Source organism: Rhizopus delemar, genomic scaffold (assembly GCF_000149305.1).
Source record: "Rhizopus delemar RA 99-880 supercont3.2 genomic scaffold, whole genome shotgun sequence".
Taxonomy (NCBI): Eukaryota; Fungi; Mucoromycota; class Mucoromycetes; order Mucorales; family Rhizopodaceae; genus Rhizopus; species Rhizopus delemar.
Window position 1 is genome coordinate 3,503,228 of NW_027137828.1, and position 26,301 is coordinate 3,529,528.

Below are 26,301 nucleotides of genomic sequence, written 5' to 3' on the forward strand. Positions count from 1 at the left end.
TAAAATCAGCATTGCATCTCCGCTATATATCTGCGACTTTTGTAACACATACCATCTGAAAGACGGACTAAAATATACATTATGCTATGTAAGCAGGAACTGTGTCGGACATCCTTCAGACATAAGATCATTTTTAGTGATTTTTTGAATATTTCAATTTTCGCCAAAAATATAGTACTTGTCTAGCCTTCCTTCAATTTTCCTCATATCTATCCCATTTGCTCTCAGATTTCACAGTATATTAGTGAGCTTTAGTAGCTCTTGAAAAATACATAAACCCATGCTTATTTTGTATTTCCCATTGAATTCCCCTTTTGTTTTGACCCTATTTACTATAACAAAGTACTTGCTTTATATGCTTAAGAAAATAAGCAACTGTAAACGCGAAGCTCTGAGGTTTCGAATACACTTAGTTCGTATGGCAGCGGATCTTTTTAGGGTAGCAAGAATCTCCAAATGGACAATCAACAGGATAAGAAAGGAAGAAAAGAACATCAAGGCTTGTGACCGTGGTAGTCGACCGGTCGTAGTCAGCAAAATAACTAATGCAATCATCCGCCTAAAGCTTCGACAAGGATCTTTACGCACAGCTTTTGATGCACAGCTCTTTTTGAGGTCCTTAGGATACAGTATTAGCAAACTGTCAGTCCGAATGCACTGTAGGAAGCTACATTTTGAGTCTTGAACTAAGGAAGCGAAGATTTTCATTAGCTGTATAAGCCAGAAAAAGCGATGAAAGTGATAATACGACAAGCCATCACATACTATAGAGGGCTGGAAGTCTATCATCTTCAGCAATGAAACAAACATGATCTTTATGAGTGCAGATAGTAAACACTAATATTGAAAGCATGTCGAGCAACCTTAGCAATCTTTTCACGGTGATCAAACAATGAAGCATGCTGGCTGTTCTGTTATATTTTAAGGCTGTATTAGATATTGAGGACCAGGATATACTCTTCAAGTACACGATGATATAATGAACTCATAAATATACACATATAATTCGCTTACTACAGAACACAAAAGCCTAGGGTGTAGTGGTCTAAAATGCCGTAATCTCTCGTTTCAGCATGACAATGACACAAAGCACAAGTCAAGGTATGCCACAAACTCAATATCTGATAACAGCGCTTCTGTACTAAAGGGTTAGTCGCAACTAATCCCTGCCTAAGTCTGTTTAAGCATGCCCAGTGGCATTTGAAGACAAAGCTATAACGATACGACACTAGGCCAAAAAGTGTAGATGATCTTTGGAAAAGCATAGTGAAAGGGTTGGGCTCTTTTGTTGAAAGTAATGTACACGCATACTACTTGCATATGCAAAGAAGAATATCCGATGATATCAAGAGATGAGATGATTATACAAATTCTTAGATTTTAGCCACTTTTGCGGTTTTTAGAAAATATAAATTTTTATAAATAAAAAGCATGCTCCTCGCTCAGTTTTAACAATGTCATGCTAGGAATACACGTAAATCACAATGGCTAGTATATCTTCCTTCTTATATAGTTTCATGACTATCGCAATTACCATGAGCAAGCAATGGTAGTTAAAAGCTGAAAAAACATTTTGTGCACCAGTTTTGTCCGCTACTGTAGCTCTACTGCTATTAAAACAAACTTTACTCATCTTTATATTTAGAAAATGCTTTACAAGATTAGTGATGGTTTTATTGGGTCTATATTACAAAAATGAAGCTTAAATGTAAGTAAAACTCTCATACGGTGCTCTACAAGATGTTTAATCTGAAGAATATTTTGTAGTTATCCTATAACGCAACCGTAATCCTTCTGTTGGGACATGCTTTGCTGATTTGTTTTACGTGTATAACCAACCAAAGGCAATTTTTCTCAAGATGGGCAGTTTACAAGGTCTTTATTGAACGTAATCTACTTATTACGCGTCAAATAAGGTAAGTTAAGAAAAAAAAAAGAAAGGTATCTGCGGATGGATGGATGAATGGATGGAGGTAATGAAAAATGGATGGATGATTGCTGTATTATTTTGCCAAAAGGTAGAAATGATATAGTATTTGGTCATTCTAAAGGCGTAAAGAAGTACAGAAACTATATTTCAATATAAAATTTTTTATCCAATAAAAAGTATGATTTTAAAGCCCAATATATTGTTTTTTAAGCCAATGAAGTGTATTAAATGATAAGGTTTTCTACAAATAAGAATGTAAAGAAGTATATGAGTAAACATTACTTCGTCCAATAATAAGAAGTAAACATGTAACGGTTAAAAAAGAACCAGCCTATCATATCAAGTAAAATGCGAATATTACTCTCTTTTTTTTATGTGAAATCAAGGTAAAATTAGAGATTTCAAGTGTTTTTTTGGCGTGCGTAATATTCGAGTAATACTTGAAATATTACCAACTGCCGTAAAATTCTCTTGAAAGGTGCCGTTTTAAATCTGGTAATATTCGTGTAAAATCTCAGATATTACGCGAATATTACCGACTTAATATTCTTAAATTATTTGCAGTGCTCCAACTGCCTCATTTTGCTATATCAAACTACCGCGTAATTCTCATCATATGACAGTTGCTAATTTGTATGTTATGCTTAGTTTCGCTATACGGTGAAGTTATAACAGAAACCAATTAATAGAAGACTGTAGGAGACTATTAATGTACAATAACAACAAGATCAACAGCTAAACTAGTTCTTGACTTCAATTGCTTGAACATGCAAAATAAAAATGTTCGGCAGCCAAAATTAAATTTAGCGGGAAGAAAGCCTTCGTTTTATTACATTACAACAATAGATGCTTTGAAATAACATATTAATATAAGGTAACTGGGGAAAATGTACAATTGTTAAGAGTATTATGGTGATTTTGATTAATAAAGTAAATGATGTACCAATTGAATATTCGTTTTCATGTTGATTCTTTTGATGTTCTTTTCTGTCTGGTGTGCTGGCACATTGGGTGAACAATGCGTCCAGAGATCGACTTCTTGATGTATCCTGTGAGGGTAAAAAAAATAATGGGTAAGAAAAATAATGTCGGCCAATTGTGACTTCCTTTCATTCAATTCCCGATGCGGTGAAGCTGATTATTTTCCTTTCCCCTTATTTTCGTTAACATTTTCTTGAATAACGTCCGTTAGGATTATCCAACCACACCGAAAAGCATACCATTAGAATCGCCATGAAAAGGAGCATCGTTTGAATACAAAATAAGCTTTAAAAATCAAAAAGGAATCGAAGGCGACTCCCGATCAGAAGACGTCTTCGTCATATAACAGGATCTTCGGTAGTATAGTGGTGAGTATCCCCGCCTGTCACGCGGGAGACCGGGGTTCAATTCCCCGCCGGAGAGGATATATCAGATTGTAGTACGACAGGTCGTACTATAATATTTTTATGTATTGTAAGTGTAGTCCTTTTTGATATTGTAAGGATGCAGATTATAAATTTTGACCCGAAGGTACATAAAAATTAATGCAAGGCACAAAAATTAAAAGGTGCATTAAAATCAAGGCATGCTTTAAATTTAAAGCATGTTATAAAATTCATAAAAACTATAAAAACAATTAATTCACTTACTTTTGACAAACTTACTTCTGACATACTTTACTTTTGATTATTTTTAAATAAATATCATTCAAAGCAAATCTCTTTTATTACTATTACTATTTTACTAAACATCAACAACAAGTCGAGTCCCTTGAAGCCAAATATCTTCGTTGTATCACTGTTAAAGCTCATATCAAGCTACTATTACCTTTATATCAAGACTGATCTACTTTAAAACAAGATCTGGTGGTCACTCCTATCAAGAAAATACTCAAATATAACTTTACTTCATATTCAAAACTACTTTAAACCCTTTATAAATACACAAGGCCTAAATAGAAAACAAGCTATTACAATATTGTGACAAAGAAGTCAAAAAATGAAAGAAGTCAAAAAATGAAAAAAGTCAAAAAGAAAAAAAAAATTAACAATATAAATATCCCAACTATTTAGATGAAGAAAAAGGACAGTACAGTTCTACTCACATTTTTTTTATTTTATATATTTTATTCAATAAACAGGCAACCTTCTCATAAAAAGTTCCTGATCCCTTTATTTTTTTTTATCTTTACCTTTATTTGATCTTAATTAAAACATTTGGTGGTCACTACAGTACCTTACTTTAAAAATTTCAAGAAAAACTTCTCTAAAACACTCAAACTAAACCAACCATACTACAAAATAACAATATCATACCTGTTCTTGTACTGTAGCATGAATGATGAAATTTTTTATGTTGTAACACTGTGGCGAAAATATAGATCCTTTTAGTCAAACTGCTGTAGGAACAACAAGGTCAAGTCAAGCCACGGTCATGGTTACATGTTGTAACTTTAAAGTTCATTTAAACTTTATTTTTCTTTTGAACTTTATTTTTATTGTAGCACAAATGATGAAATTTTAGATCAAGAGAACAATGCTGATCACAAGAATAATTTTGATGTCCAGCGACATTGATGTCGTTCGACATAGATGTCAAACAACACAAACAATAAGCCACGCCAATTTTTATATAAATAAGATGAATATTTTTAAACAAAACAATATTATCCAATCCAATTCAATAAATCAAATCTTCTTACGCTTAAAAAGCAATCTTTTCTTATTGGATCACAATAACCTTTTCTTTTCTTTTTATTTTTACTTATTCTTTCTGATCTGATACCCGAGTAATCACAAATCAAGAAAGATCCCTTTTATTTTTATCGTTTATCAAACAATCTTATTCTTAACCTTATTGATCTAAAAAGATCTGGTGGTCACTACTCAAAGACAATTTACTCTAAAGAACTGTTAAACGTTCAATCAAGTTACCTAAACTCAAGTCATTCAAGACTTCAAACCTCAATTTAAACAAATCTACATCACTTTAACACAAGCCAAGTCCCAAGTACTAACAAGTTACATTATTTCAACTTTATTTCTTCTTTTGGATTTGACTCCTGATCGAGGAATCCTTTCCTAAAATTTCATAACCTTTTTTGAATATAAAAAGGATAACCTTTTTATGACTTTTAACTGGACTTCTCTTCAATTATATATCTTAAATATATTTTATCAATAAATCAAGTATTTTTATCTGAATCTTTTGGTATAACACTCTTAAAACACAAGCAAGACAAGTCCCTTGAAGCCAACTATCTTCATTGTAAATACTTTCAAAACACTTATCCAATCACTTTATTATAAACAAGTCTGATCTACTTAACAAGATCTGGTGGTCACTCACAACAAGCGAATTCAATATCAATACTCAACTCAAGGCCTATATTTTTTATTCTTTTTCATCAATCTTATTCAATTTCAAAATCGTTAACTCTTACAAGCCATTAAAGAAAGAAAAATTACACTGTTGTAACGAGAATGATGAAGACATTTACAAATTTTTGGACGATACAACTGACTTTGAAATCAATTTACTTCAATAATTTAACTGAAATACTGTAACACACGAAACATGAAAAAGGAAAACCCTATGGTTATAGGAGAGATGCTATCGCAATAGCAAAGGAATTCAAGGACAACAAAAAAGGAAGAAAACAAAAGAAAAACCAAAAACAGCATAAAAGTATGAAAATCAAAAACATATAAATATCAGTATCTTTTTATAAATATTTCGATTATTATTATCTTATCCTATTATCTTACCTATTATTTTACATTACCTTACTTTATCACAATAAATATCCTTTGAATCCAAATATCTCTTTATTTTATTTGTATAAATAGGAAGAACCAATAATCCCTTGAAACTTATATTTCATTGTAAATCCCTTTTATTTTATCTTTACTTACCTTTATTCTCTTTTATTCAATTCAAGTCTGATCAACTTAATAAGATCTGGTGGTCACTTACACTCAAACATACATCTATTCAATTTTACTTCTTTGGATACAAATTATATTCAACACCTTATTCAAATCACAATATATTATATTAACAACTTACTTCAAATCTATCTAAACCCTGAAACATAAAGATTTCACAATATACAACATCGACTCAAGTAAAAATATCAACCTTATTTCCTTTTCTTATCTCTATTATTTTTATATAAATATCCCTATATCTTTTATTTCAATTTACTTCGGTTCACTTATATTCACTTTTATTCAAAAACCCGTTTTTACTTTGAATAAATAGTCTCTTAAAAGACAAATCTATCTTTCTTATTTTATTACAAACAAGTCGAATTCCCTTGAAGCAAGCTATCTTCATTGTATTCATTTTATATTTTTATTACATTTCTTTACATTTTACTTTACAAATCAAGTTTGATCCACTTAACAAGATCTGGTGGTCACTATATACAAACAAGCCTATAATTCAAATTACTTACTCTTATTGGATCTCAATTGACCTAATACTTTATCTCAACAACTTATATCAAACCTATCGAAACCCGAAAGCCTAACGAACCTTACACTGTACCTCTTGTCAAAGCAAGTTCGGACCTGAACTAAGTTCATATTCTCAATATTTCTGATAATTCAATGAAATTGAAAAACTCAACAAAATTCACAATTCAAAGGAAAAACACAAAAACCCAAAAACAGCACAAAATCAAGAAAACCAAAAACATATAAATATCAACAATTTACCAAGCATCGTTATTATTATTATTATTATCTTACCTGATCCAAATAAATCTCCTTTGAAACAAAATACTTTTTATTTTATAAACAGGAAGAATCAATAATCCCTTAAATCATATACTTCATTGTAATCTCTTTTTTATTTTATCTTTTACGTATTACTTTTACTTTTATTCAAATCAGTCTGATCTATTTAACAAGATCTGGTGGTCACTCTACACAAGCGAACTTATAACTCGAATTATCTACTCTATTTGGAACTTACTTTATCCAATACTTTATTCAACTACTAAAACTTTATCTCAATAACTTATATCAAACCTACCAAAACCAGAAAGCATATCGAATCTCACAACACGCAAGAACAAAACGGTGGAATTTAAATCGTTACAGTTTATAACGAACGCCTTACAGTTTGCAACAACCGCCTCTTATGTTATAACAACTACCCAAAATACCAAAAACAGAACAAAATCATAAAATCCAAAAACATATAAATAACCCCAAATAATAATCACAAAAATACTTCTTACTTCACTTCTTACTACTTTTCTTTACTTCACTTCTTACATTACTTTTTCTTTTTATCAAATAAATATTCTTTTAAAGCGGCAAACTATCTCTTATTTCATTTAACATCAAGAACAAGAAGTCCTTTGAAGCTATTATACTTCATTGTAAAGCCCCTTTTTATTTTATCTTTTTACCTTTTTATTCTACTTTAATCAAAACAATTCGGTCTACTTTACAATATCTGGTGGTCACTATAACAAGCGAATCAAGCCAAATCTGACTCATATAAATACAACTCTTATATCATTTACACCCAAATCTGTTTATTTAAACCTTAACTCAATACACCCAAACAGAGAAACTACTATAAAAAATCATTACAATGTCCAGTGTAACACAATGCAACAAACTTTGGCAGCATTTGACGCTTCTCTCTCCAACTAATTCAAATCCAGGAACATACGAACAAATACGTATGAATACAGATACATACAGAAAAATATAGAATATCCACAAAATCATCAAAAAACAACATATAATCAGAAAAACCAAAGGCATATAAATAACTTCAATATTTTTTATACTTTACTTACATGGTTCTTCCCGACAAAAAAAATTTACAATAGGTCAAAAAACTGCTGCAAGGAATCCATTTTTCTTGGTTTTTGTAGCGCACATCCTGTTACAATGGCACAAACTGCCTCTGTTCCCACATAGTAAATCTTCTACATGTCTTGAAAAATCCGAAAGAGTTTAAGCCCTATTGGATAAGTATTGAAGGAAGTAAAAAGCGCGCAATTTGAAAATTTGAAAAAATGAAAATTTTAACGGAATAAACTTATTTATTAATATTTACAGTTGTTGGAATAATTGTTCGAATGTTTTGCAATTTTGTACGTTTTGCTTTGTATCTCTGCAGTCAGATAAGATAAAGCTACGTACAATACCTCATTAGAAATCGACAATTGTCGGATATAACATATAAAAAGCTAGGGTTACGGAATTACTTCCGTATATAGTAAGATCAAATTGCGTCAAGCATATGCATTCGAACAATTTTTCCAACTCAATGCATTCTATAATGATGATATCGTTACCGCTTCTGACATCACTAATACAGCATTACTAAATGATGTAATAATGAAACAACGCTTTTGCTTTTAGTCAGAGCTTAAAATATATAAATAAGGCTGGATTTTGCAGTGTTTCCCATCTATCTTGTACAGCCTATACTTCTTTATATCATGGTATATACTTTATCTCGTAGCAAGCAAGAAAGCATCCGGTAACTGTTGAAAAAGGGTTTATCATACTCAGAAATTATGAAATGTGTTCCAGGAGTATCAAGGTCCACTTTGAGCAAGTACAAGGGCTTGTATACACCTAAACGTGCTCGATGTCATGCTGGTAGAAAGATTACTCTAAGCTCAACAACAAAGAATTACCTGAAGAGAGAGCTTATAAATGGTTCACTTAAGACTGCAAAGAGCGTACGGTCATACTTAAGCAGTATTGGTCAAAAAATAGATTAGTTTGGTACAGTAAAAATGCTTCACAGCATGGGTTTCAATGCCCAAATTAAGAAGAAAAAGCCTCTCCTCAAAAAATGACACATGGAAGCTAGACTAAAATGGGCTAAAGCTCACAAAGTCTGGACAGAAGATGACTGGAGACGTATGGTGCTTTCTGATGAGACCAAGATTAATGTTTGGGGTTCAGATGGCTGTAAGTACTTTTGGAAAAGACCTAGTGACAAATTGCAACCTCATCATCTTGACCTTACAGTCAAAGGAGGAGCTGGCAGTGTGATGCTTTGGAGTTGTATGACGTGAGATGGTCCTGGAATACGCCTGCGCAATTGAGGACGATACTATGAAAGCATCAGATTATGTTCATATCCTGTCAACTACACTGATGGGCAGTCTGAAGTACCATGGTTACGAACAGGAAGCTATTTATTTTCAACAAGGCAACGATCCTAAGCACACATCAAAGCTTGCTCGTGCTTGGTTTAAGGAAAATGGGTTTAAAGAAGAGCATACTTTCAATTGGACTGCTCAAAGTCCCGATTTGAATCCTATAGAGCATCTCTGGCACCATTTAAAGTTGAGGCTGAGCTTATATGAAGGTAGGGCTAAAGGAGTGCATGATCTCTGGTCTAGAATCGAGAAAGAATGGAACTCTTTTACCAAAGAGCAATGCCAAGCATATATCAAGAGTATGTCAGCTCGTTGTAGAGCAGTTATTAAAGCTAAAGGCGGTTATACACGATATTAAATAAAAGATGATTCAATTGGAAAAATTGTTCGAATGCATATGCTTGACGCAATTTGATCTTACTATATACGGAAGTAATTCCGTAACCCTAGCTTTTTATATGTTATATCCGACAATTGTCGATTTCTAATGAGGTATTGTACGTAGCTTTATCTTATCTGACTGCAGAGATACAAAGCAAAACGTACAAAATTGCAAAACATTCGAACAATTATTCCAACAACTGTAGTTGGTCCTCCTTTTCTATTAATAATCTCTTGAGTTCTTTCCGAAATGTTATCTCCCTGATATGGGCAAAGTTATTTATTGAAGTCAACTCATATTTCATCAACTTGTTCCCAAAGCACATCCGTATTCTTTGCTCTACGTTCGTAATACTTGAGCTTCAACTTCAATTGATGCCATACGTTCTCGATTGAATTTAAGTCGTGGCTCTGAGTTGGTCAATCGTTAATATAGCTCTCTTGGTTACTACATAACTAGGCCATTGTAAATTATGCCTTGTGCTTTGGGTCATTGTCATGCTAGAAGTAAATGTTGGACCAGTCGATATTGTAGTACTTCATAGTATCACGAAGCGTAGTGTTCAAAATATGCTGGTAAACACCCGAGTTCAAGCTTCCATCGTAGATTTAGCAAACATATCCTGGTCCTTCAGAGGTTATACAACACCAGGGCATCAGTTTGCTAGCTTCATGCTGTCTTACAAAATCCAGGTCATGATGTTGAAAAAGGTCACTTGGCCTTTTCCGATAGTGATCATCACCATTAAAGCCCTATACGTTGACCTTGGTTTCATTAAAATAAACGATTTGTTGTCAGTCAACCATTGCCCAATCCTGATGCTCCTTGTTCCATTCTAACTGCTGCTACGTATGCACTTTTGTCTGAAATGGCTCCTTTTTTTCTATCAGAAAATGGAACTCCATTGATTTCAGTACGCTAATTTCTGACTGGTATGAGATATCGTAGCCAAATTCAACTGGCTCCCGGTATACCTCTTTGGAAGTCTTTAGAACCCCTTCCATGACTTTTCTTTTGATTAACCGCTTCGTCACTTTGGAGACTACTGTAGGTCTACCACCTGTGCTCACTGCCCTACTTGAAAACAACGTTATAAAGTATCTACTAACAGTTGATTCATGTAATCCAGTCTCCTTAGCAATATCATATTTTGATGTGGATGCGGTTAATGTCTGCTTGAGATCGTTTACTTTCTCCTCTGACAGTGATTTATGCATGCAATTGGCGAGAGGGTAAAAAAGAGAAATAATTTAAACAAAGGAATATAAAATTTAAAATAAAGGAATTATAAGCACTCTTAAATACAGATAGCATTCTAATCACGTCAAAAGTGAGAAAAATTGTGATGGCAACCGCTTGGGTCGTATTAAAATTCATTATTTCAAACATACAGTGGGTGGACTAATTGTCCCAGTGTTTCAACTTTTTTTACTTTCGACTCCATAACTCAACCAATTTTTAGGCTATGTGGCTAGCTCTATGCTCATTAGGAAGGTCGCAGTCCGTACTACATCATATCAAAACTCGGATTTCGGAGATTACGCAGTCTGAGTTAATCAGCAATAGAAAAAAACCACCGCACTGGGACAATTTTTCCGCTTGAACATAAATTTTATTTAATAGCGGGTATATCCCCCTTTAGCTTTAATAACTGCTTTGCAACGATCAGGCATGCTATTTATATATCGTCTACACTCGTCCACTGTAAAAGTATTCCATTCTTTTTCAATTCTTTCCCATAACTCATGTACACCTTTAGCCTTAGTGTCATATACACTCAGCTTGAGTTTAAGGTGATGCCATACGTGTTCAATAGGGTTTAAATAGGGAATTTGGGCTGGCCAACTATAGATATGATCACTGGTGAAGTTATTATCCACAAACCATTGCTTAGCAAGCTTCGAAGTGTGCTTAGGATCCTTATCTTGTTGAAAATAGATATCCTCAGGATTGTATCCATAGTACTTTAAGCTTTCCATAAGGGTAGTTTCTAAGATATTTACATAATTTATAGCTTTCATACTTCTACCATGTATCCAACAAGCATACTCAGGTCCATCGTGAGTGATACAACCCCATACCATGACACTTCCTTGGCCACCTTTTACTGTAGGATCTCAGTGATGAGGCTGTAATGCATCGTCTGGTCGACTCCAGTAATATTTGCAGCCGTCTGACCCGAAAACATTACCTTAGTCTCATCACTAAGCACCATACGCCTCCAATCATCGGTTGTCCAGAACTTGTGAGCAATTGCCCATGCTAAACGTCGTTCCTTGTGCTGCTTATTGAGCAAAGGCTTCTTGGCTTTAATTTTAGCTCTGAAGTTCATACTTTTAAGAAGCTTTAAGGCTCCATAATAGCTAATAGTATACCCCAAACCATTCAGATACTGATGTACTGCTTTGGCTGTCTTGAACTCACCCTTTATTACTTGTCTACGGGTGTATGACTTGGTAGTTTCACCAATAGTTGCTCTTCGACCAGAGGCTGCCTTCATTCTGTTTGAAAAGAACTAGTTGACATACCTATCTAAAGTGGAATTTTTCAACCTGGGAATGCGTTCCATAACTTGTTCATATGTCATGTTACTAGCCAAGAGCAATTGGATTTGATTTTGAGCAGATTTGCTGATAGTACGAGTCATTTGAGGCAAGATAAAGTTGAGAAAGTACAGTATAGAAAGAGACTAAAAATATTGTAAAAAAAAAAACCGACAACGTAAGGCTATTTATACTTTACATTAAAGGTATGAGTCATAGATTGTCATAGATAAGGTTGGTATGCAAATTCCGGTGATTTATGATTGATAAGAAAGCGATGTTTGGAATGGATTGCAAAATAAGCGGGTAGCGGAAAAATTGTCCCAGTGCGGTGGTTTTTTTCTATTGCTGATTAACTCAGACTGCGTAATCTCCGAAATCCGAGTTTTGATATGATGTAGTACGGACTGCGACCTTCCTAATGAGCATAGAGCTAGCCACATAGCCTAAAAATTGGTTGAGTTATGGAGTCGAAAGTAAAAAAAGTTGAAACACTGGGACAATTAGTCCACCCACTGTATGTAAACAAGTAAAAAATACCGGATGTTTATAATACTACCTTTAGCAATATCAAATTCCACCAATAACCATTGCCCATACCCGAAAATTGACGAATAAATGCACTTTCTATTGAGGTACAAACAGTCAAAGTTTGAGATAGTTTGGTGCAGTACCCATGGACAACCAGCTGTAAAACCTGAATTTTGCAATTCCTCGCAGCAGTTTTTTGACCTACTGTACCATCTTCTAAGCAACAAGTTGGTTCACCTACCACCAACTACTCTCAAACCCAAAGAGAATAGACCACTGTAGTAAGAGGTTCCATGAAGACATCCAGCTATGCTGAGTCGCCCATTGCCATGAAAGACAGCTCTACACCTTCTCGTTCACTTGCTAGCATGGCTCACTCTAGCAACCCATTGCATCAGATTCAAAAACAATTTTTAAAAGAGACCGCTCAGGGATCTATTTTTGTTGAGATAACATGTGTCCAAGATAAAAAAAAACATTTCTGAAAGAGTTGAAAGATGCTTGTGAGGATAATACTCACCTATGGAGCATCGAAGATAATATTCTCCGGGATTACGGCAAAATGTACGCTGAAGTTACTTTCTCCCCAACTTTTGCATCCTGCGTCTGTGAAGAGGGCTTGAAACTCCCCTCCTACGAATCAAAGTTTTACGGTTATCGTTCACTCTCTCCTGATTCCGAAGTTTTAACTATCACCTTTAACGGTCTCCCACGTCAATATGGTCGTAAGGATGGCGTACTACGTCAGTTGCAAGAGAATATGCTTGCGAACTTATCTCGCTTCGGCAATGTCTGTGATAGTGGTACTATTTCTGGGGCCGCTGGGGGTTTTTTCAGGTCGAGGATATGCTGTTCTCGAGCTTCGTGAGTCTTCTGAGTCCTCTTTATCGCATGAATTTCACTGGCAATTCGCTCCACTCAATGACAATAACACGTATGGCCAAAACCGTTCCTCTGAGTATTTGGTATACGCTCATTGGCTCTCCATGCCACCTTATTGCCGGTACTGCCATAGTCCAGCCCACGCTATCGCTGATTGTCCTGTGAAATTAAGATCGATCATTTGTTATAATTATAACGGACATGGGCATACAGTGGCCGTCAAAACTGGTCGCATGTTTTCATATTTTGACTATACGCACTATCTTCTTCATTTCTTAGTCTATAGCAATGAAATATACTTCATTCGAAAGAGCAAACTCTGGACAATTATATGGTAGCACAGATATCACAGTAGATCCAGTATACTGGTAGTAATTGGCACTTAAATTTTGATGGTACATGCGACCAGTTTTGACGGCATTTATAAGTCAACATTTTTACACACTTTATTTAAAAAAATTAATATTTAGTCCAACAACCTTTTGCCTTAATGACTGCAGCACACCTTTTCAGCATACTTTCGATGTATTTTTGGCATTCTTTGGAAATGATTGAAGTGTTTTAAGTATTTAAAATAGACAAAGAAGAATTAACGAGACCGGACAATAGTTCTAAAGTCGAATACTTTTATTAAAGAAAAATTTCAAGGCTATTTATACTAGTTGAGCAAGACCTGAGATTAAATGACGAGAGATAGTTACGACCGATATGATTTGACATGTATAAGAAAAATTTTATAAACTGATGTAAATAATCAACTGTTGAGATGAAAGTGAAACTTGGCTGTTCAGGGCAGTTGGTAACTATCAGGATCTATTCTTATTCAAACTCATTTGTAAAGATTTAGCTTAGAGTGATAAGACTGTTATCTTATTGACATGTCAAAACATGACAATGACATACCAGGTCTGACCTATACGCTCCCATAGCTCATGCATACTACTTGGTGGTGCCTCATAGCTACAGTAAGGGACAAAATCAGTCCGTTTTTTGGTTTTTTCGCAATGCCTCTCCGAGAATTAATTTTAGAGCTCCGCTTTGCTTATACTAAATTCGCACATAGAGTAGACAAAAATATTGGTGTAACCTAATTGCTTCTAGCTGCATTTCTTCTGTAGTTATGGCGGAAAAAGTGATTTTCCGTGATTGCTGCTAATGCCCGATTTTGCATTAGGTCCCGTATCTCCAGAAACAGTCACTGGATTGACTTGAAATTTAGTTTGGTATGTCTTATGACGTCAGTGAACGCTTACGCGTTCTCATATTTTAGCTCATTTAATTTTTTTACATTTTTTCTTTTTTCCCATTTACCTCATCTCAGATTAGCCAAACACGCCAGGACAGCAAAGAATGCCGACAAACATGCCCAAATTGAAAACATGTTGAACCACTCCATTCCATGGGATGTAATTCAAAAGAAAGTAGGCTGTGGAAAGACCATGATTCGAAGAATTTCAAGGAAAACCAAGATGCAGTCAAAAAATAGCGCGGGTAGACATCGTTTACTCACACCTAGGGAGGAAACCAAAGCAGCTAGAGATATAAGACTAGGCTTATCTAAAAGCGCAGCTGATACCTCCTTTGGCGTTAAAAAACCAGTTCGATCAGTCAATCCAAAAACAATTACTCGTACTTTCAAACGCAAAGGTCTAAAATCGGCTAAAAAGAAGACGGCACTTCCACTTAATAATGACAGGCAAAAGGCACGATATGATTAGGCAAAGGCTCATAAAGACTGGTCCGAGACTGATTGGGAACGCGTTGTCTTTTCTGATGAGACAAAGATCCAAAAAAGAGGGTCTAATGGTCTAGAATACGCTTGGAAAGAGGATAATGCACCTTATCGAGACCATCACTACAAGAAGAAACATGCTTATGGAGGAGGCGGGATTATGCTTTGGAGTTGCATAACTATACATGGAGGGGGCTACATGTCCTGGCTACAAAGTAATGTAAATGGTGAGCTATACACATCAGTACTTGAGGAGGAATACAAGGAGACATTGAAGTACTATGGCCTGCAAAGTAGTGACATGATCTTTCAACAAGATAATGCAAGCATCCATTGTGCTTCAGCTCCTTCAAAATGGTTCCAAAAGAACAAGGTTAATCTCCTGAGTTGGCCAGCATACTCTCCTGACCTTAACTCAATTGAAAATGCATGGGCCATGCTTAAAAAGAGGGAACAGATGACAAGACCACCCCCTTCCGTGATTGAGGCTGATCAAGCATTTTTTGACCGGGTTTCGAAGCTTTGGTATGACCTAGCAACTACAGAGTACTGTAGAAACCTTATTCACTCCATGCCCCGTCGAGTTCGGGACGTAATCCAGCGTAAGGGCCGTGATACCAAGTACTAATTAAAATTCAAAGAAATAAAAATCCGTTATTTTCAATATATCTTCTTATAACATGTCGGAAACTAAAAAATACCAATCCCGACAGGTATTATCAGATTTGTTGAAAAAAGTGGTAAATTTTTCGTCAGCAAAGCGGAGTTCTAAGTATATTTCCCGGCGTGGCATTGCGAAAAAACCAAAAAACGGACTGATTTTGTCCCTTACTGTATGAAATACAGTGGCTACCAAAACCGTTCGCACAAAACGTATTTTTTTCTTTCCGCATCTTTTGTGACCTATTGCGCATACAAGATACCATATCTAATACATATTTTATAAGAGTAGAAACTCTTGACTTTCTGATGACGTATAAAATGTCACCCTATGCGCACCTTAACTCGTACTACGGAGAATCAAAACTCAAAGGCACATTCGAACGGTTTTGGAGCCACGCTTGAGGAATTCTTCGATTGCGATAAACGCAGTCACTGCACCCTCCAATTCTTCCAGAACTTTCGCTGCTTACTAATTCACCACTGCGCATTATTTTTTTGCTTTTTTTTCTTTGTCATTCGCACATTCTCATTTCGACATCTCGACATCTACCAAGTAATCACCCAACATGCAACCATTAACAGAGGATTGCAAGAACACTATCGAGTTTTACCTTCGTCAAGGCTTTTCTTATCATAAAATTGCAAAGATAGTCAAAGTATCATCCTCTACTGTTCATCAAATTTGTTTGGATTTAGGCTTGCCTGCTCGAATTGACAAAGGTGGTAGGCCAAAAGCACTCACTAAGCGGGAGCAGCAGCATCTCGTTCGTGCTGTAACAGTAGATGGTCTCGAAAATGCTGTACAAGCACAGCAGTCGTTAGAGCAGAACTTGGGCAAGTCAGTTTCTGTAAATACTGTACGTAGAGCGTTAAGAGATGCTGGTTTGGTCTCATTTGTCAGGCCAAAGAAACCTTTAATTAATGAAAGAAATAGAAAGAAGAGGCTCCAATGGGCTCGTCAGCACATTGACTGGACAGTAAACGATTGGATGAACGTCATATGGTATGATGAAACCAAAGTCAACCGTTTTGGGTCCGACGGGAAGACTTATGCATGGAAAGCGCCAGGCCAACCGTTAAAAAAGCACCAGGTGTTGTAAACATAGTTATTTTCTATAAGATATCAGTTGTATTAAAATAAATAACGATACACAAAAGATTAAACTATGATTGAACAATTCCACACTTTTCCAAATTTAGAAAAATAAGATCAATATTTGTCATCCTAGAGAGTCTAATCAATTGTCAACCCCAAAAGTAATTAGATCAAAGTTAATTGACTGGTTATTATTTCTATTGTTCAACTTCAGATGCATATATTAGAACATCGACAAGCTTTAGCTTAATCATTGGTTCTTCAGCACGACATCGTTACCGAGTCTATATCTTTTATATCTACGCTCACAAAGAATATAAATAGACACTAACTTTTTATCCCTTAAACGGAGCTCTTTGGCAATATAAAGAAATCTGCAATAAAGAAGGATTTTAATTTTATATTGCTGCTATTATTTTTTTCGTTTAATTTTTTATTTAATCTTACGATTAAAACACCAGGTTCGTGAGACAGTGAAGGATGGAGGAGGCTCTACAATGGTATGGAGCTGTATTAGCTGGTATGGTCCAGGCTATATTGTGGATGTGGGCAAGAACATGATAAAGGACGTTTATTTGGAGGTTTTACAAGATGACTTGATGAAGTCTTTGGCCTGGTATATGGAAGAAAGTGGAAAATTTACGAGTAAATCTATCTTTATGCAGGACAACGACCCTAAACATACAGCTAAAGTCGTATCAAAATGGCTAAATAAGCAAGAGTTTTATGTAATGAAATGGCCACCACAATCACCAGACTTGAACCGAATTGAAAACATGTAGCAATTACTTAAAAGACGGCTGTTTAGAAACTATGGCTGCCCTCCATGTGGTATACATGAGCTATGGGACCGTATAGGAGACACTTGGTACCAAATTACGGCTGAAGAATGCCAAGAGTTTATTAAAAGTATGCCCGATCGATGTCGTGCAGTTATTGAGGCCGATGGCTTGTATATTGGATGTTAAATAAACTTATTTAATTAATTTTGCTTTTAAAATATATGGCCCCAAAACCGTTCGAATGTGCCTTTGAGTTTTGATTCTCCGTAGTACGAGTTAAGGTGCGCATAGGGTGACATTTTATACGTCATCAGAAAGTCAAGAGTTTCTACTCTTATAAAATATGTATTAGATATGGTATCTTGTATGCGCAATAGGTCACAAAAGATGCGGAAAGAAAAAAATACGTTTTGTGCGAACGGTTTTGGTAGCCACTGTATGTTTTTGGATTTTATGATTTTGTTCTGTTTTTGGTATTTTGGGTAGTTGTTATAACATAAGAGGCGGTTGTTGCAAACTGTAAGGCGTTCGTTATAAACTGTAACGATTTAAATTCCACCGTTTTGTTCTTGCGTGTTGTGAGATTCGATATGCTTTCTGGTTTTGGTAGGTTTGATATAAGTTATTGAGATAAAGTTTTAGTAGTTGAATAAAGTATTGGATAAAGTAAGTTCCAAATAGAGTAGATAATTCGAGTTATAAGTTCGCTTGTGTAGAGTGACCACCAGATCTTGTTAAATAGATCAGACTGATTTGAATAAAAGTAAAAGTAATACGTAAAAGATAAAATAAAAAAGAGATTACAATGAAGTATATGATTTAAGGGATTATTGATTCTTCCTGTTTATAAAATAAAAAGTATTTTGTTTCAAAGGAGATTTATTTGGATCAGGTAAGATAATAATAATAATAATAACGATGCTTGGTAAATTGTTGATATTTATATGTTTTTGGTTTTCTTGATTTTGTGCTGTTTTTGGGTTTTTGTGTTTTTCCTTTGAATTGTGAATTTTGTTGAGTTTTTCAATTTCATTGAATTATCAGAAATATTGAGAATATGAACTTAGTTCAGGTCCGAACTTGCTTTGACAAGTGGTACAGTTTGACTAAAAGGATCTATGATTTCGTCACACTGTATATCTTTCAACAACATAAAAAATTTCATCATTCATGCTACAGTACAAGTGTCGTGTTTGATCACGAATAGTCTTTTTATAGTAATTAACAAAGGTACAGATAAATTATTAAGTAGTTAAAGATTGGTCTTTTTATTTAATAAAGATAATGTATATTTATACTGTTTTACATTTGCTGCGGAGGTGACGTTTGTTATGTATTGATATAATGTTGGTGTAATGATTTGGTTTATAGTAGTTTCTCTGTTTGGGAGTGTTGAGTTAAGGTTTAAATAAACAGATTTGGATGTAATTGATATAAGAGTTGCTTTAATATGAGTCAGATTTGGCTTGATTCGCTTGTTATAGTGACCACCAGATCTTATAAAGTTGATCAGACTGTTTTGATAAAGGTAAAATAAAAAAAAAAGATAAATAAAAGGGGGTTTTACAATGAAGTATGATAGCTTCAAGGGACTTCTTGTTCTTGATGTTAAATAAAATAAGAGATAATTTGCCTCTTTAAAAGAATATTTATTTGATAAAAAGAAAAAGTAAAACAAGTGAAGTAAGTAAGAAGTTAATAAGAAGTGAAGTATTTTTGTGATTATTATTTGGAGTTATTTATATGTTTTTGGATTTTATGCTTTTGTTCTGTTTTTGGTATTTTGGGTGGTTGTTATAACATAAGAGGCGGTTGTTGTATAGTGTAAGGTGGTTGTTGCAAACTGTAAGGCGTTCGTTATAAACTGCAACGATTTAAATTCCGCCGTTTTGTTCTTGCGTGTTACATTGATATTGAAAGCACTGCGGATATACTGCGGTTGACATTTATAAGTAGAAGTATTAAAAAAGGAATATTTGTAACATAATCCAAAAGGAGAATGAAACATATGATATCAAAAGGGACAACAATTACAATACATCAAAATATTGTAATACGACAGATCGTACTACGATCAAACAATTTCTCTCCGGCGGGGAATTGAACCCCGGTCTCCCGCGTGACAGGCGGGGATACTCACCACTATACTACCGAAGATCTGCTATGATAACCAAGACGTATTTTAGTCGGGAGTCACCTTTAATTCCTTTTTACACTGGAAATAATTAGTAGTTATCTCAGCAGACACTAGCGGGACAATTTCCTAGGACACCCGCTATTTAGTGTCCCGACTAAAATAACTGCAAATTTAAAATTGAAGAGATTGATCAGCTTTAAAATAAAAATAAAGTAAAAAAATATGTCTATTGACTATGTTTTAATGGGTTTTTAAACAGAATACTTTCTCAATTAATACAGTACATCTATTATATTTATTTATTTTTCAATTTAATCTATGTACAATTTAGAGATATTTTTTCCTATTGAATCTAATGATGGTTGCAAAGCTAGACGTCTGCGTTCTGCAATTTGAACTGCTGTATCAGTTGTTATCGAGTGTTCTTCTGCGTAGTTTTTTATCGCTTTGATAATGCGCATACGTCGATAGTGGAAAGTTTTATGACTCTTGGGGTACCATGGCTTTTGTGATTTATTTAACTCTTCGATTGAAAGGCCCCCTCCAAGTTCAACGGTGTACTCTCTCCAAAGGTCGTGAATTGTGTGCACACCTTCACTCCATCTATGAACACCCTGTGTTGAAGTTGTTACTGACACTGATGATGTACTAGCTTGTTGTCCATCAGAAGCATTAAACATCATGGTATCAATTGTTGTTTGGGAAGGAATAGATAGCAAACCGACTTGTGAATCACCTTGGATCTCTGATGCTAAACCATTTGACGTGACCCCAGTTACAGTTCGGTTTCCATCCGAAAAGTCAACAGTTACACGTACAGGAACAGGAGCTCTTCCAGTCGATATGTCTTCAAGTTTTGACTGAAATTCTTGATTTTGTTGTAGCAGCAATCGTAATGAGGCATCCTGTGCATTGAATCTTGTATCAAGTTCTTTAGCTAACGCTGGCATGGCACGAAGCAATGTAATTTCTTGTGGCGTGCTATCTGACAGAAGAAGTTCTTCCAAGTTACTACATATTAAAAAAGGCGTTAGTATGGGTGTACCAAAGTGAACCAGTGCGCTTTTTTTACCTTTTGAAAGTTACAAATAAGGGATCGTTGAATAACTCGTGCTTAAAAACAGGATGTGCCGGGAAATCTTTCATTATTAATACAGAATCTTGTAGGAAGGTGATTCTTAACTGTTTCATTAATGTGAGAAATCCACGGGCAGCAACATTGTATTCAATGGCATTTGCATCAAGTTTATCCAGCCATTCATCAACAAGAGGAAAGACCTTTTTCTGCAATTCTACACATGGATCAAGATTGGCCCTTGGTAAGTAGAAATTTCCTTTCACTTTTCCGAATCCAGCCAAGGAACGCATAGCTTCTCTATGGAGACCAGTAACATATGCGCCGTTCATTGAATCGGAATTCCAGCAGCCAAGTCTTCTAATGCTTGCATCTTCAACACCACCAAGATCACACATACGTGCACCTGCACCACGAGCCATACAGTGGGTGAAAAAACTCTAAAAACGTCAGATATTTTTTCAGTTTTTAGCCTCTGTGAGCATACACAGCGACTTAAATCATGCAAAAACTTTATGACATACTTGTTGTACTGTCTATTACATGTCATGAAATTTTTAAGTTCAGATCATTATTTAACAGTCCGAAAAAGCGATAGAAGTGTTGTGGGCTTATTTTTAGAGTTTTTTCCCTTTACTTTTATTATATTATAGATGACTTAATACCGAGTAGATCCACCTTTGGCATCGATTATTGCCTTAATACGTGCAGGCATAGTGTCAATATACCTTATGCAAACTTCTTTATCAAAGGAGTTCCATTCCTTTTCAACTCTTTCCCACAATTCATGGACGCCTTTGGCTTTCTTGTCATATAACGATAGCTTCAACTTCAAATGATGCCAAAGATGCTCAATAGGATTAAGGTCAGGACTTTGAGCTGGCCAGTCATCAATGTAGTTCACCCCATTAGCTTGTAACCATTGGACAGTTGACTTGGAACGATGCTTTGGGTCACTATCGTGCTGAAAATACGCAGTAGACCAATCCATATTATAGTACTCCATTGTTTCCCGAAGTGTTGTGTCCAATATATGTTGGTAAAGATCCGAGTTCATAGTTTCATCGTATATTTGACAGGCGTATCCGGGTCCCTCATACGTCATGCATCCCCACATCATCAAACTACCGCCCCCATGCTTAACAGTTACGTCAATATGATGAGGTTTAAGAGGGTCCCCTGGTCTTGACCAATAGTACTTACACCCGTCAGAGCCCCAAATGTTCACTTTTGTTTCATCAGAGAATACTACGCGTCGCCAGTCATCCGTAGCCCAGTTTTGGTGCTTCTTGGCCCATGCTAGCCGTCTCTTCATGTGCTTTGCGGTTAACAAAGGCTTTTTGACCTTAATCGCAGCAAAGAAGTTCATCGATTCCAACACATTTATAGCGGTTTTATATGATATGTAATATCCAAGCTCCATGAGCTTGCCATGTACTTCCCTTGCAGTCTTGAGTTGGCCTTGTAAAACTTGAAGTTTGATGAACCTCTTCGTCTGAGCGGACACAACCATAGGTCTATCACCAAGTCGACGCTGTCGGTTTGGGAAAAACTTGTTCGCATAGTTATTAACTGTTGCATACGTAACCCTAAAGCGGTTCGCAACCTCCATGGAGACTTTTCCAGCAAGTATAGCGGACTTTATATCGTTTTTGATGTCAGCAGAGAGAGATTTAGGCATGATTGAGGTGTTTAAGATATTTAAAAATTAAATGGAAAAAATTACGAAAAAAAGAGAAAAGCGACCCCTTTTATTCTTTTGGAGCCTTTATGAGTCATAATAAGTCATTAAAAGTCCGAGGAGTCTGTCGGTCGGTCCGTGTATCCGACATTTATGGAAGTGAAAAAACTCTAAAAATAAACCAGTCTTCTTCTAGCAGTTGTTTTCGGATGAATAACCACCATCTGAGATTTAAAATTTGTCATACTATTTTTTATTTTTAGTGCTACATATATGCAAAATTTCAAGGCGATACACCAATTTGGTAGAACATAACAATCAAAAACGCTGATAACGTCATAACGTTTTTAGAGTTTTTTCACCCACTGTATGTGTCTTTTTTGTAGAAGACATATTACAAGCCTTAAGGGCTGACTCCATTGCTGCATAATGGCTAGCGTAAGACCACTGCTTTGTTGGATCATGGGGATCAGATTGGAGTAGCTTTGTATGATACCAGTTTCGAGAGGTTGTAAAATCTGGAAAAGAGCGGCACTCCACATGATACATTTGAAAGAAATATAATCCCAGCATCATAAAAGGACCTATTTTATAATCCACGTTTCTCATACATGCACTAACTTCCAAGCGCCCATTCTTGTTCGTTTTTCCGTTCTTCATAACCAAAATTAGTGCCGGGCAAGCTTGTTGACTTGGACCTTCTTGAAGTGTTTTTAAGTATTTAAAATATGAAAAAGAAGAATTAACGAGACCGAACAATAGTTCTAAAGTCGAATACTTTTATTAAAGAAAGATTCCAAGGCTATTTATATTAGTTTGAGCAAGACCTGAGATTAAATGACAAGAGATAGTTACGACCGATATGATTTGACATGTATAAGAAAAATTTTATAAACTGATGTAAATAATCAACTGTTGAGATGAAAGTGAAACTTGGCTGTTCAGGGCAGTTGGTAATTATCAGGATCTATTCTTATTCAAACTCATTTGTAAAGATTTAGCTTAGAATGATAAGACTGTTATCTTATTGACATGTCAAAACATGACATTGCCCCCTTCCAGGTTGTAATTATCTTTTCTGGGATTAATGTGGCAAGTAAAAAGATGTTTGTTTAACTGAATGTCGAAATGAGGTTTGAGATGTCAAGATGAGCTCTATTTGTTGTAAGAAATAGGTGCTTGGTAGGGTGAAGTCATATAACGTATAGTGGCTCTTTATGTGAACATATAAAGTATAGTGTTCAAGAATGGAACAAAGCATTTAGGCGATAATAAACCCTAAACAGGAATTTATTGCTAAAGTGATGTTTGTCTGTAAATGTGACTGCGTACAAATGTGCAAATTGAAAAATATTAAGGCATGAGAAAAAATTCCATTTTTTACTATCCTTGTAAATATTTTATAATTGCGTTATTTGCTGGTAACATATATGTATAGTTAATGAAAGTTGGGTGGAAGAAGGTCAATGTGTTAACGTCTGTTTCTTTTAGAGTTAGTTACATTGCGATGCACATTTTTTCTTTTCTTGGTTGTATCTTTTTTAGGAACAAGTTGAACCTCGCGCGCTGGTTCTTGTTCACTTATACGTGACCAATACTTTTGGATCGGTCTGTAATCATGGAAATGACTAGCCGGTTCCCAAGTGTCATCTTCTTCTCCATAACCTTTCCATCGAACTTTATATAAGTAATTACCCGGTGATCCCTTATGGTGTAAAACTGCCTCAACATCGTATGATTCAGATTGATCAGTATTGGATAAGGATACTTCCTGGGAAATAACCTTTGGACAATTGGCACTTCAGGCCACGATGGATAAATCATGATATTTACGGTTCAATCGGCGCTATAACTACATTCCAAATATGGAAATATATATTTTTGGTCATTGCGCATCGATTGGTACCATTTTCGTTTTCCAATTCCGACTATTTGTTGTAGATATCTGCGCTTGAAAATAGGCGGTATGCAATTTTTTTGGGCACGCACTATATCAATGACTTCTTCACAGATTTTAATAAAACTTTGAAAATTTGTGTAACTATATGGTCCAACAATAGACGTTATAGCTTTGCTAAAATATCTGTATTTGATGAAGAGAAATATGTTAAAAACAGCAATAAAAAAATAGAAATGTCTGAGATTTTGGCGGAGATTTTGCACAAATACTTTAATCAGTTAGAGCTTATGGTATGCAAATTTTTACTAAAAACCATCGAATAGAAACAATTTTATGTGACCCTTAAATTTATAGCATGTCTGCACTTTTTTTATGATTGCGGAGCGAATATTTGATTTCACACTCCGAGACTTTGGGAAATGACTTATCCAATAGTACGCTATATTGGGTAGAAGTTTGAATGGAATCTGAAAAATTGAATTTTGGAGCTCATCTGGCACTGTAAGCATCTGATTTCCTCAGCTTGCCCTCATTTACTTTTGTGAAGGATTAGCAATCGCCAACTCCTTTGTATGTTTCTTGAATTCTAACATTACTGATGTATGGCAGTTATATGAAACATCGATATGGCCGCCAAAATTTTTGCGACCGATTTAGGGTTCTTAGCGTATATGCTATAACAAGGATGTCTTGCAAAGTGGCATCATCCACTGTCCGAGCATGCATACCAAATGGAAGCTTATTTCTAAGCATCTTTTGATGAATGTAATATAGATACTAAGTTTTTTAACTAAATAACATCATTGATATTATGTGAGGATCACATTGCTTCCTCGATTCTTAAAATATCGTTATTTCTTCATTATGGTTCAAACATTAGTCGTAAAAAAACTAATTGTAATTGTTAAGATAATAGAAAACAAGAGGTAAAAACAAAAATAAAGAAACAGTTTGTGAACGTTTCGAGTCTGATCTTTATTTCAGTTTAAGTTAAAGTAAAAATTATTCTAATTGAAGGCAGATATTTATATCTTATTGAGTGAATGACTTGATATCTTGCATTGTAAACGTTCTTCTACTCTTTCAGGTGCTTTATCAAGTGTCATCTCTATTTATGATTATGAAAACTTTTCATTTGTTCTTTTGTATGTCTGTTATAGATTATCTTTTATTCTGGGAATTCCTCACTGATTTGAATAACGTTATTTTACGCGTTATTTCAATTATGTGAAAGATTAGCAATATTCCTGACATTGGATTGGATTTGGTTATTTTAGTTGATACTTCTTCTTATCAAAGAACTCTCATGAATACAATACATATTTTAAAAGAACATGTTTAATTGGAATTGATTGTATGATCTTATTTAAATAAACTTGTATTTTATTTTATTTTAATTATGATCTTGTATTAAGACTTATATTTATCAACGCTAACTACAATCAGTTACTGTTCTACAACAGTAATAACCTATATACTGTTATATAATATCGTGATATTATTCTTGAATATCATTTAAAAATATTAATGCTTATCGTTTTTATAATGTTTTGTTGATTACAAATCTATTCTTAGTTAAATTTAAATGTTCTAATAAAATGTGTTATTCTCATTATAATTTGAATTAAAAAAAAACTGTAAATTATTTTTTATTGGATTTGGTACATTTCTTTGCTACTTTTTTTGTTTTTCGATGTGTGTTTATAGTTCATAGTGTTATGTTCTGGTAAAGGTAATAACAAAGATAAACCAAAAGAATACTTTTTGAGACTGAACTTTATTTAAGACAATCTTAATTGTTAAAAAGAAATCATTACAAAGTCTACTACTTATATTCT

At 34.8% G+C, this 26,301-nt stretch overlaps 6 protein-coding genes and 2 non-coding genes across 8 annotated transcripts; 5 read left to right on the forward strand and 3 right to left on the reverse strand.

The window, feature by feature from the left end:
• Positions 1-3,262: 3,262 nt before the first annotated feature.
• RO3G_19036 lies at positions 3,263-3,334 on the forward strand. The gene has a single exon. It is a non-coding gene; the product is annotated as a tRNA-Asp (tRNA).
• A 5,419-nt stretch (positions 3,335-8,753) lies between these two features.
• RO3G_03612 (uncharacterized protein) lies at positions 8,754-9,417 on the forward strand (the record flags this gene model as incomplete). The annotated part of the gene is made up of 2 exons (XM_067658202.1): positions 8,754-8,865; positions 9,020-9,417. 2 exons carry the CDS (start codon positions 8,754-8,756, stop codon positions 9,415-9,417), a joined length of 510 nt encoding a protein of 169 aa, XP_067514303.1.
• Positions 9,418-11,558: 2,141 nt separating this feature from the next.
• Positions 11,559-12,088, reverse strand: RO3G_03613 (uncharacterized protein; the record flags this gene model as incomplete). The annotated part of the gene is made up of 3 exons (XM_067658203.1): positions 11,559-11,570; positions 11,633-11,942; positions 11,994-12,088. 3 exons carry the CDS (start codon positions 12,086-12,088, stop codon positions 11,559-11,561), a joined length of 417 nt encoding a protein of 138 aa, XP_067514304.1.
• Positions 12,089-13,077: 989 nt separating this feature from the next.
• On the forward strand, positions 13,078-13,383 carry RO3G_03614 (uncharacterized protein; the record flags this gene model as incomplete). The annotated part of the gene is made up of 1 exon (XM_067658204.1): positions 13,078-13,383. The coding sequence occupies one exon, from the start codon at positions 13,078-13,080 to the stop codon at positions 13,381-13,383; it is 306 nt and encodes a 101-aa protein (XP_067514305.1).
• A 2,975-nt stretch (positions 13,384-16,358) lies between these two features.
• On the forward strand, positions 16,359-16,892 carry RO3G_03615 (uncharacterized protein; the record flags this gene model as incomplete). Its single annotated transcript, XM_067658205.1, has 1 exon — positions 16,359-16,892. The coding sequence occupies one exon, from the start codon at positions 16,359-16,361 to the stop codon at positions 16,890-16,892; it is 534 nt and encodes a 177-aa protein (XP_067514306.1).
• Positions 16,893-17,385: 493 nt separating this feature from the next.
• Positions 17,386-17,670, forward strand: RO3G_03616 (uncharacterized protein; the record flags this gene model as incomplete). Its single annotated transcript, XM_067658206.1, has 1 exon — positions 17,386-17,670. The coding sequence occupies one exon, from the start codon at positions 17,386-17,388 to the stop codon at positions 17,668-17,670; it is 285 nt and encodes a 94-aa protein (XP_067514307.1).
• A 2,085-nt stretch (positions 17,671-19,755) lies between these two features.
• RO3G_19037 lies at positions 19,756-19,827 on the reverse strand. Its single transcript has one exon. It is a non-coding gene; the product is annotated as a tRNA-Asp (tRNA).
• Positions 19,828-20,118: 291 nt separating this feature from the next.
• Positions 20,119-22,563, reverse strand: RO3G_03617 (uncharacterized protein; the record flags this gene model as incomplete). Its single annotated transcript, XM_067658207.1, has 4 exons — positions 20,119-20,818; positions 20,880-21,322; positions 21,370-21,418; positions 21,611-22,563. 4 exons carry the CDS (start codon positions 22,561-22,563, stop codon positions 20,119-20,121), a joined length of 2,145 nt encoding a protein of 714 aa, XP_067514308.1.
• Positions 22,564-26,301: the final 3,738 nt, after the last annotated feature.